At 48.0% G+C, this 18,472-nt stretch overlaps 1 protein-coding gene across 4 annotated transcripts in view; it reads left to right on the top strand.

The window, feature by feature from the left end:
- LOC121444918 (core histone macro-H2A.1) overlaps positions 1-18,472 on the top strand; it is a 65,683-nt gene that overhangs the window by 7,253 nt on the left and 39,958 nt on the right. For all 4 annotated transcript variants that reach the window (XM_041646861.1, XM_041646860.1, XM_041646858.1 and 1 more), the window contains exon 2: positions 4,290-4,494. In XM_041646861.1, the coding sequence (XP_041502795.1) occupies positions 4,323-4,494 (172 nt within the window). In that variant the 5' untranslated portion in view covers positions 4,290-4,322. The remainder of the gene's footprint in view (positions 1-4,289; positions 4,495-18,472) is intronic.

Here is an 18,472-nt window from a genome sequence, read left to right as displayed (position 1 = left end):
AGTAGAGCCATATTAGAAGCAGGTGAGGTTGGTGGAACTTCTCACTATAGATCATGCTGCCCAGTAGCCTCCTCTCCCACGGCCGCTCTTCTCACACTGGAGCTAAGCTGGAGCTGCTCTCACCCCAGAGGTCTCGGAGCAGGCAGGACCTGGCACATGCACAGGCTTCTCTGGAGACTGCAGGTAGGAAGTGATTGGGCAGAGAATGCTTAAAAACCAACACACACTGCTTGAGGTGAGGAGGCTGAGGGCACACAGCGTTCTTCCATGACTTGGGGAACTGTAGAGGAAGTGCAGAACGGACCCAGGTGTGTAACACCACTGCAGCACAGCTGGGGAACTGTAGAGGAAGTGCAGAACGGACCTAGGTGTGTAAGTGCAGAACGGACCTAGGTGTGTAACACCACTACAGCACAGCTGGGGAACAGTAGAGGAAGTGCAGAAAGGACCCAGGTGTGTAACACCACTACAGCACAGCTGGGGAACTGTAGAGGAAGTGCAGAACGGACCTAGGTGTGTAACACCACTACAGCACAGCTGGGGAACTGTAGAGGAAGTGCAGAACGGACCTAGGTGTGTAACACCACTACAGCACAGCTGGGGAACTGTAGAGGAAGTGCAGAACGGACCTAGGTGTGTAACACCACTACAGCACAGCTGGGGAACTGTAGAGGAAGTGCAGAACGGACCTAGGTGTGTAACACCACTACAGCACAGCTGGGGAACTGTAGAGGAAGTGCAGAACGGACCTAGGTGTGTAACACCACTACAGCACAGCTGGGGAACTGTAGAGGAAGTGCAGAACGGACCTAGGTGTGTAACACCACTACAGCACAGCTGGGGAACTGTAGAGGAAGTGCAGAACGGACCTAGGTGTGTAAGTGCAGAACGGACCTAGGTGTGTAACACTACTACAGCACAGCTGGGGAACTGTAGAGGAAGTGCAGAACGGACCCAGGTGTGTAACAACTGCAGCACAGCTGGGGAACTGTAGAGGAAGTGCAGAACGGACCTAGGTGTGTAACACCACTGCAGCACAGCTGGGGAACTGTAGAAGTGCAGAGAGCACAAGCATGTAACACAACTGCAGCACAGCTCCCATGTTAGTGAAGATGCTGACACGGGGAGGAGATACGGGGATGCTCCTCACCAGCATGGTGGCTTTGGGGTCCATGATGAGCCACCTGCAGCAGTTGGCATGCAGTCGCTTGCACAGCAGTTGAATTGGTCAGACACATACACGTGCTGACATACATGTGCTGACACAGGCTTTGGTAGGGAACAGTGGTCATTCTGGCTATGGCCAGGGCCAAGAGGGTGTGTGTGTGAACCTTCGTTCAGTGGGTTGACAGAACAAAGGGCATTCCAGGTGGGAGAAACAGCGTATTTAAAGATATTCTTGACACAGCATGGTGGGCTTGGGATGTCAGAGGGGCCTGGGGTTCCTGAGCCAGCAAGGACACTAGGAAACGGTGCTATGGAAATAGGTAAAGATACATTCTCAGAGCTCACAGAATATTGCCACAGATGGGACTAGAGACCCAGAGAACTTTAAGGTGCCTGTAGAACTGATAAGTAGGCCTTTGTCATAGAGGTCTGGTAGCCGGATAGATACTGACATAGGGACCGAGTGTCTCTAGTTTGTGGCATAAAGACTCTTGGCTGCTGTCAGAAGGAAACAGAAGGAATATCACTCCTAAATATGAATATTTAATACTAATAGTGAATACCTAAAGTGAATACTTTTAATACCTAAAAGTGAATATGTGTAACACTTGTCCCGTCCTGCTACCTATGGCCTCCACTGAACACAGCTGTCCACAGAGGCAGCACAGTCACATCTGTAGGCTTTCTGGGGGAGCTGCTGGTCTGTGCATGCATCATGAAGGGGTTGAGCTGCTGGCGTTATCCTTGACCACAGGCTGCTCCTGCAGACAGAGGAGAGACCCTCACAGTAAATGCTCTGAAAGTCTTGGGTTGTTGGCAAAGATTGTAGGAACCAGTGCCAACTCCCCTGAAAACAGTGTGCCACCCCCACTGTGTGCTCGGCGAGCCTGGATGCCTGTGCACGTGGTGTGCCCTGGAATGCTGTGGCCACAGAGAGTGCATTGCTTCAGAAAAGCTCTGACCGTCTCCCAGCATTCCAAGACCTTAAGACTTTGTATCTTGGATCTGGCGCAGTGCAGGGCTCCTGGCAGGGCTGGAGCTACCTTACGTCGGCTGTGGTGTGGCTGCCTCTGCACACCCAGGAATTTTGTTGTCTGTGGCCCTCACAGCTAATAACAAGAGCTCCTAGCCTTGGGGTCTCCATGCTCACAGGCATAGCCTTTAGCACTGGAAGGCCCACATATAGAGCCTGACCTCAGTGCCTTAGCACATGGGAGACCTGTCCATTTGGTTCAGTGAGCGTTAAGAGTGCCTCAGGGAGACTCCAGAATCACCCGGTATCCCTCAGAACCCATCTTCATCAGCACCCACCCCACACTGACTTCACATGCAAATTTTACATTTGTTACCATTATAAATTAAGTGACTATAGGGTTCTTTTTTTCCCCTTTGGCTTTTTTGTTTCAATTTGTTTTTTGAGACAGGGTTTCTCTGTGTAGTTTGGTGCCTGTCCTGGAACTCACTCTGTAGACCATGCTGGCCTCAAACTCACAGAGATCCGCCTGCCTCTGCTTCTTGAGTGCTGGGATTAAAGGCGTGCGCCGCCACTGCCTGGCTGACTACAGGATTCTTAATCAACACTCCCCACCACCTTGGGAGGGCAGGGAGCTTTGCTGGGTAGTGTAAGCTCCTGTAATGCACTCTGAGTGTGAGCGTTCTCCACCCTACAAGTGCAGCCAGTTCAGCCCTCCTCCCACGTGCAGTCTGTAGAAGAAGCTGGAATCAGGGCCCATCATTGCTGTGGCCTGAAGCTGGCAGAGTTGAGATTATGCTAGATCAGAGATAATTAGCAGAGCAAGGAGAATGCAGCTAAAGGAGGTCCTGACAAGGGGAGAATCAGCGTAGAGGCATGAAGAAGCCAAGCCAGAGGACCTTCGTGGGGTGCCCCGTGGATCTCCATCAGAGCTGAGCTCATAGTGAAGCGATGCCAAATTAGACTTCTGTGGCAGGCTCAGATTTCTAGGGCCTCGCATAGTGGTGCCCAAGGATCATGATTTTTATCTTGGGGTTTGTGGTGGTCCTGGTAAGCTTGAATCAGGGTGAGGACACATTCAGGTGTGTGTGTGATAAGACTGACCAGCCTGCAGGGTAGAGTAAGAGAGCAGGCAAGTGAAGGACTTTGCAGATGCCTGGGACCACGTGGTTAGCATTGGGTGAGCTGGGTCCAGTCATGGCAGGTGACCACATGGTTAACATTGGGTGAGCTGGGTCCGGTCATGGCAGGTGACCACATGGTTAACATTGGGTGAGCTGGGTCCATTCATGGCAGGTGGCCACGTGGTTAACATTGGGTGAGCTGGGTCCAGTCATGGCAGGTGACCATGTGGTTAACATTGGGTGAGCTGGGTCCAGTCATGGCAGGTGACCACGTGGTTAACATTGGGTGAGCCGGGTCCAGTCATGGCAGGCGACTACGTGGTTGACATTGGATGAGCTGGGTCCAGTCATGGCAGGCGTCTACGTGGTTAACATTGGGTGAGCTGGGTCCTGTCGTGGCAGGTGCCGAGGAACATCCTCTGGGCTAAGGGCCGTGTGGGTGGGAGTAGAGAGTAAACGAAAGTGGGGCCGAGGCAGCCCCAGTGGACTGCGTGCACTCGGAAGGCCTTGTTCAGCTGCCACCTCTGGCATCTGGCGTTTCCTCACTGCTTTTGCCTGTCATAGATCAGGGTCCTAGGGGAGAGAACACAATTCTCACTACAGAATCCAGCCTCTTGGCTTTACGTCCTTATTCTAGGTGAAGACTGTGGACTTTCCTTTATGTTGTAGATTTATTATTCCAGTCTCAAGTGCGTAAAAATACAATTATTGAAGAGGTGTAGAACATAATAGAAAATCCCATTATTTTTATTATTTTTACACATGAGGCATAAAGGCAAGACACTTAGGAGCAGTCGTCAGTATAGCATTTAAATGGAAGTGACCGGTAAGACTGATTCACAGGATGAAATGTACAGAACTGTGCATTCTCTGTGCAAGGCTCGGATAAGGCCTTTCAAGCACATAAATGCCTCGGCAGGCTGCCTGCTGTGCCTGCCCTCTGTTCCTGTCGAGACCACAGCAGCCCTGGAAAATGGGTAGTGAGCCATCCCCAGTGGCCCTGACTGTGCTTCTTGCCTTCACAGTGAACTTGCTGATCTGCTTCTGGGGCCACCGCCATGTCGAGCCGTGGTGGGAAGAAGAAATCTACCAAGACCTCCCGGTCAGCCAAGGCAGGAGTCATCTTCCCCGTGGGACGGATGCTGCGGTACATCAAGAAAGGCCACCCTAAATATCGGATCGGCGTGGGGGCACCTGTGTACATGGCTGCTGTCCTGGAATACCTGACAGGTAGGTGTGCCCAAGCCAGCTGTGGCACCATGGGGTGGATGTGCTGGGTCTGTGAGCTTTCTAAGGACTTGGGGAAGCTTCTTCCAATTTCTGGAAAAGTCACAATAGAAGAATTGTTTTTACCTAGATCTGCCAGTCACTAACATTTTACCTCACTTACCTGCCCCCTCCTTTACGGTTTTGTGTGCAGATTCTTCTGTGTTTATTTTTAGATGTTAGGTACCTCATTTTTAAGTTTTCAGAGTTACCCTAATTTCTAGCGTTACCTTTGGATTTCTTTCTGGATTCAGGATTTGTTTCAGTATGTGGGATTGCGCGTGTCCCTCAGGTTAACTGGCTCCAGGCTTTGGTTGTTTCCGAGCCTCCCATCGCCTCGGCATCTTAAGGCTCCTATGCCACTCACCTTGCCGGATGTCCTTTGCTCTGAGCTGCTCTCCTAATGCGAGATTGAGGCCCTGACTTGCGGGCGAAGCAGGGTGTTCACTCTTACTCTGCAGCGGCTGTGGGCGTGTCCTGTTCCTCATTCTGCTGGAGTGGCCGCTACCAGCTCAGCTCACTCTCACTCAGCAGTCTGTTGTTCTTGGTCTTTAGTCTCCCGGGATGATCTTAGGGCCCATAGGTCATGCTGTGGTTGAGCAAGGATTTGGGACTTGGGCTATTTATTTATTTAGAGATAAAAATCTCATGTAGCCCAGGTTCTCCCCCAACTCTACAGAGATAAGAATGACCTTGAAATACGGTAGTTATAAAATAGAGCTTTTTTTCCATTTCTTTCATTCTGCATATCCTAGGTGGCTTTCTTCTATCAGTGGGATGTTCTCCACTTCGTTGCCCTTCCCTTATTTTTGTGCTATCAGTATTGGCTGAGGACTGAGTGACTTGCTGTGTGATTCTCCACTCATGTCATGGCTCATTTTAATGCTCAGCTGGCCCAAGGTAGAAGGAAAGGCTGGTTCTTATGCTCCTCTTCCATGTCCTCATTGCTTTCTGTATGTTTTCTTGATGTGGAGCTCAGTGCCTTAGTCTCACCTTGCACATCTCTGGTCCTGGTCTTGGAGATATCCACTTCTCAGCAGCCTGTGTTCCTTTGCACAGGTCTAGTCTTTGATTGTGGCTCCATTGTGGGAGGCCAGCTGAGCAGGGAAAGATTCTGTCCCTGTTTTCAGTAAGGAGAAAATGAGGCCTCGGAGCAGGAAAGGACCTGCCTGGTCTGCACACACCCTTTAAGGGGCTTCGCAGGCTCCAGATGCTGCCTGGTCAACACAAACCCTTTAAGGGGCTCCGAAGGCCCCAGATGCTGCTTGGTCTGCACACACCCTTTAAGGGGCTCTGAAGGTCCCAGATACTGCTTGGTCTGCATATGCCTGTTAAGAGACTCTGTAGGCCCCAGATGCTGCTTGGTCTGCATGCATCCTTTAAGGGGCTCCGAAGACCCCAGATACTGCTGTCTTTCAGAATGGCATTTAATTGGATGAGCTTCCTGGGTGCTAAAAAGAAGCTCCCTGATGCTTGTGGCTGCCTCCCGTCTTAAGAAAGAAGAGGTTTAACAAGACAGGGCACCTCTTCTAAACCGGCACAGCTAGTAGCAGAGTTGCTGGACTGCTCCTGGATTGTCCACATCTTTCCGCATGGCAAGTCTCAGGCCTCCCTGGAGCAGACACAGTCGTGAGGGAGATGACATTCTCTTGATCATCAAGCCTCGAAAAGTAGTCATTTTGTTCGAGTCATGAGGTATTTGCACATATTTTGGGGCTTTTGATTTTCTGCTTGGGAAGTGTGCACATAGGTGACAGACCTGGTGGTGTGAACTGGGCACGAGTCTCACTCTATAGATGAGGAAACAGAGTACCCAGTGTTCTGGTGTGTTTCTCTGTCCTGTGGAAAAACATTGACCAATAAAAGAAGCTTGGTGGAAGGAGAGAGTTAGTTTAGCTTACAGGTTATAATCCTTCATCGGGTGAAGCCAAGGCAGAAATTGGGGTAGGGACTGAAAATAGAGCCCATGGGGGAGTACTGCCTGCTGTCTTGCTTCCAGTTTTGTATTCAGATACGGTTTTTACACAGTCCAGGCCCACCTGCCCATGGATAGCACTGCCCATGGTGGACTAGGTCCTCCTCCATCAGTTAGCAATCAAGAAAATGCCCCCCAGATGTACCCACAGGCCAGTCTGTTGGCTCAATTCCTTAGCTGAGGCTCCCTCTTTCCAGGTCTGTCAGGTAGTAACTGAGGCTGACTGTGACAGGGAAATGACACATAGCATTGGCAGTCAGCCGGAGAAGGGGTGGGTGACTAGATAGAGAGCAGAAGACTGTAGTTTTACATAGGCAGTTACAGACATGGTCACCTACGGTGAGTCACTTTCCTTACAGCTCAAATGGAGTCAACTGTCCCTGCTCCACTAAATCCAGGCTCTTTGAGAGCCAGAGCAACTTCTTTAGAGTAAGATGGGAAAGCTTTTGTCTTGGGAGTTTTATTTTTTCCCTATATCTGCTTCTGTTTTGGTAGTGAAGTGTGAGGGGAAAATACCATTGTCATCTCAGGCGACTGCCACCTGTTGCCCCACACGTGTCTATGTGAGTCTCTTGTCTTTCTGTCTCCTTTTGACTCTGAGCCCACGACTTAGGGGACCTAGGTGGAGATCCTTTTGCATGGGTTTGGAGATTTTTGACCCTGGTGCCCTGCCATGGCCCCTCCTGCTATGGGCATGGTGGTGGTGCTCACAATGGAGAGGGCATCGCTGGAGAAGCAGTTCTTCAGGTAGGGCTGCTGCTGACTGCATACACACTGTGTCTTCCTGCAGGCATCTTTAGTCCTTAGTGTGAACAACCCCTGACACTGCCCATCACACACCCAGCCCATGTAACTCAGGAGAATGTCCAGTTGTTGGTGCTGTACTGTTACCTGTGAGGCCACGGTATCCTGTGTCCTGATGGAGACAAGTCAGATGAGCACAGGGGCTATGTCCAGCGGGAGTCCTCAGAGCAGCGCTGCGTGCATGGGGACTGCTCTCAGAAGGTTGTGGATCAGAATGTGACGTGCAGGGATACCTGGGGTTTGACAGAGGTTTCTGTCCTGCCCAGTCCTACAGCTGTTCAGTCACAGAGAAACACACAGAGACCTACATAAATTATAAACTGTTTGGCCTATTAGCTCAGGCTTCTTATTAACTAATTCTTACATCTTATAGTAACCCATAATTCTTGTCTGTGTTAGCCACGTGGCTTGGTACCTTTATCAGTGAGGCGTTCTCGTCTTGCTTCCTCTGTGCCCGGGTGATGACTGCAGACTGAGCCTTTCCTCTTCCCAGAATTCTCCTGTTCTGGTCACCCCACCTGTACTTCCTGCCTGATTGCTGGCAAGTCAGCATTTTATTAAACCAGTGCAAGACCATTGTCCCACAACATCAATCTTGCTTTGAGATCATTAGTGAAAGGAGAGGTAGACCAAATCCCCTTTCTGTTCTGCTCTTTGCTTTTGTTTTACCAAAGACCTTTTCTTGTTCATCTTGCACATTTATTGAGTACCTACTATTTGTCAGATGCTGTGCTGTGCTGTGCTGTGCATGAGACCACAGAGTGATTGGGCAGAATGGGCTTTGCTCTGTAGAGCTCTATCCAGTTAAGTACCGTGTGCAGAGTAGGCACAAGCAAAGCAAAGGGGTGCCTGCCTGATCACCCCTGACCTGGAGAATGACTGTCAGGGAAAGTTTCAGGGGTCAGAAGGAGATGTCAGCATTGGCCTGAGGAGTGTCAGTCACACTGCAGAAGCTGGAAAGTTTCTTCAGTCAACTCCCTGTGCTCCACATCTGCTGGATGCTCGCCCCACACTCAAGCACAAGCAAGGTATAGAAGGAGGAGGGAGCAGAGTTCAGCATGGAGATCCTTCAGCTTGGAGTCTAGTCAAGTAGTCAAGATGAACATTCAGTTCTGTGCTGTGACACCAGGCGAGTGTCGGCGGGAAGGCTCGTTCACCTAGCTGGTCCTCACAGTGGGCTATGATAAATCTGGCACAAACACCAGACCCATCCTACTCCAGAGAACTTCGTTCCAGAACAGGTACAGGTAAGTGCCAGGCAGTGAGGAGGCAGGACCACCCATATTGTGAGGGAGAAGTGGGACTGTGAGCAGGTATCAGAAACTCTCCTGGAGGATGTTGTTAAAACCATCTCTGTATATTTTGTTCTCCCTGCACCCTGCAGAGAGATTGCTTTCTTCTCTGCATGGCCCAGACTCAGAGGCAGGCATGGCATTGGGGATTTCCATTTGAAAGATGAACTTGCCTCTTACCTTTGAAAAGGCTGCTGGAGACACAAGAGGGGCCTGTGGACATGCTGAGCCTTCTGGAGAAGGGAGGATGTCCATGGGTGGCCAGCTCTGTTAGTTTTGTTGTCTCTGGGACAAGAACCCTGACAGAATGACTGAGGAAGAAAGCACTTGTTCCTCCTTCCCTGTGGGAAGGCAGAGTCTCCCTCTCATCACAGGAGGCGGTGGCAGGAGATGGCAGCTGCTTACACTGTGTCCAGGCAGGAAACATGGATGCTTATGTTCAGCCCACAGGATGGTACTGCCCGTATTTAGGGTAGGCTTTCCTACCTTAATTAACCCAATTTAGAAACTCCCTTATACACATGCCCAGAGGTGTGCCCCCTGGGGGTTTCTACATCCTTCTGATCTGACAGTATTGATTGTAAGGTGGACATCTCAGTCCTTGTCCCAGTGAGCTCTGAAGTGGAGGAAGAGGCAGCTGCAGAGTCTTCTTGACTGTGTACCCTGTGTGCCAAAATAGAACATAAGAGAGGTAGGAAGTCTCCACAAGCTCTATTCTGAGGTGTCCGGGTTGCCACTTCCATTGAGGATGATAAGGGAAGCTGTCCTTGTCCACTGTGACTTGTCTCTCCAACTGACCCCCTTGCCTGGTCTCCCCAGTACCCACAGGATGTCTTAGAGTTGCTGGATTCTGTTCCAAAAGCCTTCATCATTGGACATTTCAAGGTGCATCCTTGGCAAACTCTTTTCTGGTGCTGAAGGTTCTGTGTCTTGAGTTCTAAAACATTCTTGGAAATCTGAAGGATTTCTCAGGTTATGGAGGACCTGAGAGGGCCCAGCTTTTGGCCTATTACACCTAGCTGAGGCCAAACTAGCCTGGGAAGGTGTTGAGCTGGTGGTACCCTGTGAACCAGAGGTTCGGAGCATGGTTTCACATTGTGGAGGTTGTATTTTCAGGGTCAGCCATGCAACTTGTCTTTTATTCCTCTTAAGGATGGAGGGATGTGAGGAGGTGGTAGTGCATCTTGCTCTGGAACTTGAAGCTGGCATTGGTTCCTGTGGGAGGAGCCCAGTCATTCGCTGAAGGAAATCTGAAAGATTTCTCAGGTTATGGAGGAGCTGAGATGGCCCAGCTTTTGGCCTATTACACCGAGCTGAGGCTTCCTGTCCCACCAGGTCCCACAGCCATTAAGTCCCAAAGAATCACACAGAGGTCTACATTAGTTTTAAACTGATTGGTCCATTAGCTCAGGCTTCTTATTACTCTTACAACTTATGTTAGCCCATTATACTTGTCTATGTTAGCCACATGACTCGGTACCTTATTTGCTGAGGCAGTCACATCTTCTTCTGTGGCTGGGTCAGGACTGTAGATTGCACTTCCCTCTTCCCAGCATTCTCATTGTCCCGCCTCTACTTCCTGCCTGGTTGTCCTGCCTATACTTCCTGCCTGGCTACTGGCCAATTAGTGTTTTATTAAAATACAATTGACAGGGTACAAACTATTGTCCCACAGACCAAAGCAGCTTTATTCAAGTAAGAGCAACACATAACACAGAAGGACATCCCACATCATCTCCCCTTTTCTAAGTAAAAAGGAAGATTTTAACTTTAACATAGCAAAATTACATATGTAAAACAAGTTATCAAATAAGAATTATACTTAAAATATTTAGTCTATTTGTATCTGGAAAGTTTCATATCTAATTTATCTTTTTATCATTAGTAAGCCAAACTATAACTGTAACTATCTGTCTTCAACTCTTCAAAGACTCCAGAAAGATACAAAATTACCCAAGTAAACAGGAAATGCATTGCAAGCAATGTCTAAAACTCTGGAATTGACAGATACATATTACTGCCTGGACTGTCACCCAAAGTTTCTCTGCAATGCTGGGGCATCCATCTTCAGCCTACAGGCCATAGTATCCATCAGACTTTTCTATGAAGCAGAAAATTTAAAGATCTATTTTGTCTTGTAATGGCAAAGTTCATCAGTTGCTTTCTTCTGTGTCCTGCATAATTTCTGGCAGTTTCTTCTGTAAAGCAGGAACCCTGAAGAACCATCCCATCTTTTGGAAAGTTCAGCAGTCACTTTTCTGCTGTTTGTTGGGTGAATTATTTTTAGGGTACATAGACACCTTTTGGGGGCTGTTGGTTCTTCAAACCACAGCAGCCTGGAAGGAATCCACAGATTCTTACCTTCTGTGGAAACAAAAGCAGAACCTTTTTTTCAAAGTAACATATCCTTAGTTTCAAATTTTAAAGTCAAAATACCTGTAATATATATATGTTGGTTTAGTGTAGCAGCATCCAGAATCAAATGTGTCTCTTTAATCAAAAAATTTAAAGAAAACACAATAATATACATAATCCAGACTCTCTATGCATGTCCCATCTTTATGTGGCTTAATTTTTTTACTCCTTTTAATACTGTCTTTACTTCTTTAATTTATGACTTTCTGTACTCTTTCTTCTCTCTCGTAAGCCCATATACATATATCCAACATTGTGACCCATTCAGAGGTCTTTTTTTGTTTGACTCTGTCTTTATTGCATATCTGTAATCATTTTCTGACCAGGAGCACCTTTTTCTTCCTAAATGCTAAGTGGGTGTGGCTAGGACCAACTCCATGGCCTTGTCTGTTGGCTCCACCCCATCCAACATGACAAAGGTATGTTTACTGCCTCTGCTAGCCATGCTCATGGCTCCAGCTCCAGGGATGCAGTGGGTCTTTGTCGCCATTAAGGAACTAGTAGCATACTGCTCACAAACCCCATTTAAGCACAGGACCTCTCAAATAGCCAGAGTTCGTGCTGCCAGCACAAACCTGGAAAATGCAAGGTTTTTTTTGGTTTTGTCTGTTTGTTTGTTTTGTTGTTGTTGTTGCTAATGGTGAGCCAGGAAGCCATCCCTTAAAGGAGTCACACCTCTGCTTGCCACCAGCAAACAGAGCCTATCTGGAGAAAAAAATGCACCAAGAAGCTGTGTTTGGCGCGCGCTCTCTCTCTCTCCCTCTCCCCCCCCCTCTCTCTTTGTGGGTCTAGAAGCCTTCTTCTTCTTTTTTTAAGTCTTTTTAGGTTTTATGTGGATCCATGCTCCAGACAGTGGGTGTCTTTTTGTAACTGGAGACTGCTCTTAGGTTTCCTAGCCGCCCAGATCAGAATAATCACAAAGAAACTATATTAATTATAACACGTGTCAGCCTGTTAGCTCAGGCTTCTTATCGGCTAGCTCTTACATCTTAAACCATTTCTATTAATCTGTGTATCACCTTGAGGCTGTGGCCTACCAGTAAGTTCCAATATGTCCTTCTCCTTCAGCAGCGTCATGGTGTCTCGATTCCACCTGCTCTCTCTAGATCTCTTCCAGCCTGGCTATAGTCTACCCTGCCATAGGCCAAAGCAACTTTATTCATTAACCAATAAGAGCAACATATATACAGAAGGACATCTCACATAAGAAATAAAGAAGAAATACCTATATGAATACTTTGCTATGATAGTTAGGAGCACGGGACCCAAAGTGGTGGCATCTGAGGAGGGCTAAGTTAGGAGACACAAAGCTTCACCTTAAAGAATGAACTGTAGTCTGGCTTGGCGTTGATTCTCCAAGCTGGACCTAGGAATACCCAGGTCTCCTCCATAGAGAACTGTAATGTAGACAGCTGAAATATCTAAGTTAGACAGTCACCTTGGGAAGTTTTATGCTCATGCTATATATGCTTGCGCTAAGCTACTGAAGGGACCTAGTGCTACACACTGGGGCTGGAAACAAGAGCTCGGCCTTCAAGAAGCTTGCCCTGGAAGGAAGAGCCTTCACGGCCTCTCAACCAAAGCCCTGCGGGAACAGGCCTGGTTCTTCCATGATCAGATAATTTTCCTGTTTTTGTCCCATCCCTTGTTATGTAATCTTGCCACATACCTTTTATTCTGTATTTAACATTCTAGTGACTGAAGCCTGTGTGCCCAAATGAAATCCACCAGCAAAGGGTGTCATGCAGATGAGCAGAATGGGAAATGTTGGCTACCAACTCCCAGGATAGGATATCCCTACAGGACCATTGATTTGAGTTGAAGCTAGGATGTTTAAAAACCTAGTTTCATATTGGTATGTGAATCTTGTAGGATGAGGTGGTGGCCTGTGGCTTTTCTGCCTTGCTTGGGTCAAATCTATAAAACGTATAATATAATGAAGACATCAGTACTTGCATATTGATCATCCCCTACTCTTTCATTCCATTTCCAAAACCCCACCCCATCCCCCATGTTTCTAACCTTGGTCTTCCGTCTTGCGTCTCGTCCCTGGCTAGAGCCTTTCCATGACCTCTCGTGGTCAGTGCTACAGGTCAGATACTTGACTGATGGTTGTAAAGTTTCAGGGCTAACTCCTGACTTGGAGAAGCAGATGTTCCCCCACTCCTCCACCCCCAGGGTGACCTGATGGTCACTATTCAGCCTGAATGAGGTTCAGGGCTTGGGACTGCCTGCACTAAACCCCAAGAACAAGGCATGACTGCTCGACATTTTCCTGCCAACTGGGTTTGGCCAACAAAATGGTCGTCCTCACCCATGCACCATGGGGCTTCTGGTCTCTAACTTGGGCTAAATGTTGCATATGCCACAGACCATTCCTATCCCATCTCTTAGGGAAAGGGAAGAGAGAACTCTCCTGGCAACAACAACCTTGCTACACAGATGTGCCTTGCAACTCGCAGCTGTCCTTGCTTTGTTTGTTTGTTTTCGAGACAGGGTTTTTCTGTATCTTTGGAACCTGACCTGGAACTTGCTCTGTAGAGCAGGCTAGCCTCGAACCCACAGAGGTCCGCCTGCCTCTTCCCCCAAGGGCTGGGATTAAAGACGTGCTCCACCACCGCCCAGCCCACACTTGCCACTTCTGTGGAGAAAAAGACAGGATCCTCCAAACTGAAGATTGGCTTTGGCAGGGCCTGCAGTTAGGGCCTGCGTTTAATCTGTCACTTTCTTTGAAAATGAATCCCAAATCTCTTTGCTGCTTTCCTTTCTGGGACACCCCAGTGTGTCCTGAACTAACACAGCTAAAAATAGAGCAGAAAGTGGAATATATTCAGGCTGAGCTCTGTGATGCTGTACAGCCTTGGAATGCCTGCGTGCCTTGTCTGCATGACTGCTTTGACACTATGACAGCACCAACCTCATTTTCCTTAAATTAAAATAAAACACAGAACTGAGAAGCCAAAAATTTTAAGGAGACAGGATTGCAACAAGAAGAAAGGTGGAGGCTACTGAAATTTAAAGTTAACTGTGCAGAGGCCATTTTGGATCCGTTTCCTTTTCTGGCTTTGTGAGTACTTTGTGTTGGAAAGTTTAGGAAACTGAAACATACTTACAATCCCACCAACCAGAGGGAGCAGCTGGCTGTGCAGCCCTGTGTGCAGGATGAGCAGCGTTAGTCTGGCTGTCACTAACATGAACTATCAGTGTTTTTTATTGGAAACAGACTATGGAGTTAATGCTGAGTCTTGCACTAAACTGTCGAGTGACTAAGGAGATTCAGGAGCTGTGTCCACCTGCAACCTCAGTCTTTCATCTCTTGAGGGGCAGATGACTCCAGGGAGCCCTTGAACAAGAATCAGTTCAGCACTACTTCCCTAACTGAATGGTGTCAGTAGTAATGGCTTCCCTTGGGGTATACTTTAGGGCTAAAGGGAAGAGCCTGGAAGCCAAGGGTCGCCTTCCTGCAGATGTGGAGGAGCAGGAGGGCTGGAGGACTGGCCTCCTCTGCTGCACTGCTGCACAGGCTCTGTAGAGCTCCAGGCTGAGTTCTTAAAGAGTCCTTGATCTGGATTTAGTTTGTTTCTTTCTTATTTCTTCCTTTCTTTTTTACTTTTGATTTTTGAGGTAATATGTTTCTCCCTTCCCTTCCCCCCTCGCCAAACTTTCTCCACTTTGCTTCAAATTCATGGCCTCTTCTTTCATTGTTACTACATGCATATATGTATATGTTACTTACATAAATATATATATTACATAAATATTCCTAAATATAACCTGCTTAGTCCATGTGTTACTTGCATGTATGTTTTCATCAAACAGTTGATGTGTTCTTCCCTGGAGAAGACTACCTCTCCTGCTCCCAGGCCTTGTGGGTTTTTCCCGCTCCACCTCGGCGTGTCCATTGATACCATCCCTATTCAGCTCACGTTTGAGCAGATGTGGTGAGACTTTATGGGCGTAGCTTCTGACATTACTAGCAAATTCCCTGAGCCTCTGGCTCTTATGATTTTTTTTTTTTTTTTGCCCTCTTTCTGCAGTGTTCCTGAGCCTTAGGTGCAGGACTACTTTGTACGTGTAGCCTTTCACACTGGGATCCATAGCTCTGCATCTCATTGGCTGTGGTTTCTCTGTTGCAAAGCGAAATTTCTTTGGTTAGGGGTGAAGATTACACTTACCTGTGGGTGTAAAGACGTGTATATATTATTGTTAGGGCTTACACTGACTAATCTGGCTTTCCTAAAATGTCCATGGAGCAGATGGGTCCTGGATACTCTGAAATAGTTGTCCCGGATCCCCATTCTCTCCCAGGGCTGGATCACATATTTATATCAGACTTAATTTATGTTATCATTTAGTGCTTAGGCTTCTTTGTATGTTTATTTTGTTGTTTTGAGACAGGGTCTTATTGTGTAGCCCTGGCTTGCCTGGAACTCGTTGTGTAAATGAGTCTGGCCTCGAACTCGCAAAGATCTGTCTTTCAGGTGCTGGGATTGAAGGCCTGTGTCACCACGTCAGCACTACCACGCCCCCATTTTGAAGTCTGTAATCCAGGCTGGTCTAGAAATCACTGTGTATCTATGTTGGCGAGGACTAGGGTGACCTTAAGCTCAGAATCCTCCTGCCTCAACATCCTCAGTTCTGAGGTTGTAGGGCGATATCACCACACTCAACTCATTGTTTTTCTTCCTTTCATCCTTTTTTCCTTCCTTCCTTCTTTCCTTCCTTTCTTTTATTCTTTCTCTCTCTTTCTTTTTTGGGGAGGTTGTTGTTAATGTGGCACTGGGGATTGACCCTAGGACTTCACAAGTGCTGGGAAATGCTTTGTCATTGAATTTCATCTCCAGCCCTTGACAGTGTCTTTCATAAAACAGAACAAATTAATTTCAACAAAGGCTAACCTGTCAGTTCGTTCTTTCACAGATGGGACTGTAGTGTTTTCATCAGACCCAAAGACATCAAGGTTTTTTCCCCATTACCTTCTATGAATTTTATGGTTCTTGTTCTATACAGTTAGATCTGTGGTCTATTTTGACTTAATTTTTTTTTGTTGCCAAGTATAACATCCATATTGAGACTGTTTACATACCTGTTCACACATTATACTATACTTATTGAAAATCTCTGCCATTGTGAAGATAAACCACAGCACCTAAGAACTGTAGAGTGTGGAGGCTCACTGTGCTTTCATGGTCTCTTTCTCTCTCTCTAAAAAAAATGCATTTATTTTACATCCCAACCAGAGTTTCCCCTCCCTCCTCTCCTACCAATCCCTCCTCCCACCTTCCCTCTGCTCCCTATCTCCATTCACGTCTCTTCCATTTCTATTCAGAAAAAGTCAGGCCTCCCATGGATAGCAACAACATATCAAGCTGTAGTAAAACTAAGCACCTGGCCTTGTATTGAGACTGGGTAGGGCAACCCAGAATGAGGAATCTAGCCCAGTATGAGGGTCTCCAAAACCAGTAAAAGAATCAGACAGCCCCTGCTTCCACTGTTAGGAGCCCCACAAGAAGACCAAGCTCTACAGTTGTCACAAATATATGCAGAGGGCCTAGGTCAGTCCCATGCAGGCTCCCTGGTTGTCAGTTAAGCCTGGGAGCGTCTGAGCTCAGATTAGTGGATTCTGTGGGTTTTACTGTGATGTCCTCTGGCTACCACAATTCTTCCTCCTTCTCTTCAGTAGGATTCACTAAACTAGGCCTAATGTTTGACTGTGGGCCTCTGCAGCTGTCTACACCAGTTGCTGTACGAAGCCTGTCTGATGACAATTGGGGTAGTCACTATTCTTATGAGAATAGCAGAGTATCATTAGGCATCATTACATTGACTTTGTATTTCTGTCATCATTTTTGGTTCTATCCTAGGTCTTTGACACTCCAGGAGTGGGCTCACTCTCCTGGCATGGGTCTCAGCTGGACCAGGCATTGGTTGGCCACTCCCACAGTCTCTGTGCCACCCTTATCCCAGCACAGCTCATAGGCAGGGCAGGCTGTAGATCAAGGATTCTGAAGCTGGTTTGGTGTCCACTGGAGATCTTGCCTGGTCACAGGAGATGGCCAGCCAATTCAGGCCGTGTATTCACTATTTCTAGGAGTCTTAGCTGGGGTCATCCATGGAGATTCCTGGGACTTTCCCTTGTACCAGGTTTCTACCTAACCCTGAAATGATCCTCTTTCCACTCATTTCTTTCAGCTCTCCCCCCACCCCCATGATATCTCTTGATGAAGCAATCTGGCATTTTTATTTTTGCCACCAGTATCTGCAGAAGAACAGACAACTTCTACATTAAGGGCCTGTTTTTCTTGGGCCAAGAGAAGCTTATAGCATCTTGAAATGCAGGCTTCACATGCCACAACCTTAATGTGCTTTCTTCCTTCTGGGATGTATGTCTGTTCATGGTAAATACTCTCGGGTTGTTTGTGAACTTGACGGTATCTCGGTCTTTCTTTATAGATGACAGATTTAACATGTGATAGTGTTTCATTCCACCTTCCTCTGTTAATCTTATTTTTTTCCCCATCTCTTTCTGAACATTCTAGATAAGCTCTTCTGATCTGGGTAAAAGCCCTCTGGGTTTTCCCAGTTTATTGACTCTCTCTTCAATGATGCATAATCTGTGGTTCAGTCAGAAAATGTTATGTTGTGTGCTGGTGTGCAGTGCCACGGGGCACATGGGGGTCAGAGGACAACATCTGTGGCTGGTGTGCAGTGCCACGGGGCACGTGGGGGTCAGAGGACAACATCTGTGGCTGGTGTGCAGTGCCATGGGGCACGTGGGGTCAGAGGACAACATCTGTGGCTGGTGTGCAGTGTCACGGGGCATGTGGGGGTCATAGGACATCTGTGGCTGGTGTGCAGTGCCACGGGGCACGTGGGGGTCAGAGGACAACATCTGTGGCTGGTGTGCAGTGCCATGGGACACGTGGGGGTCAGAGGACAACATCTGTGGCTGGTGTGCAGTGCCACGGGACACGTGGGGGTCAGAGGACAACATCTGTGGCTGGTGTGCAGTGCCACGGGGCACGTGGGGGTCAGAGGACAACATCTGTGGCTGGTGTGCAGTGCCACGGGGCACGTGGGGGTCAGAGGACAACATCTGTGGCTGGTGTGCAGTGCCACGGGGCACGTGGGGGTCAGAGGACAACATCTGTGGCTGGTGTGCAGTGCCACGGGGCACGTGGGGTCAGAGGACAACATCTGTGGCTGGTGTGCAGTGCCACGGGGCACGTGGGGGTCAGAGGACAGTTTCTGGGGTCTGTCTTCACCCTCTTTTTGAGGCAGGGTCTGTCATGCTGGCCCATGAGCTTCTGGATGGTTCTTGGGTCTCTGCTCCTATCTTTCCTAGGAGTGCACATCACTTTGGGCTCTCTGTGGTTTCTGGATCGAACATGGGTCATCAGACTGGAAAGTGCTTCTGCCACTTGAGTCGTCCCCAGGCCAGGCTGCAGCGATACCC

This window comes from Microtus oregoni, unplaced genomic scaffold, assembly GCF_018167655.1.
Source record: "Microtus oregoni isolate MIOR12 unplaced genomic scaffold, Mior012 000148F_ref0000004, whole genome shotgun sequence".
Lineage (NCBI taxonomy): Eukaryota > Metazoa > Chordata > Mammalia > Rodentia > Cricetidae > Microtus > Microtus oregoni.
This window is presented reverse-complemented; position numbering and strand designations above follow the sequence as displayed.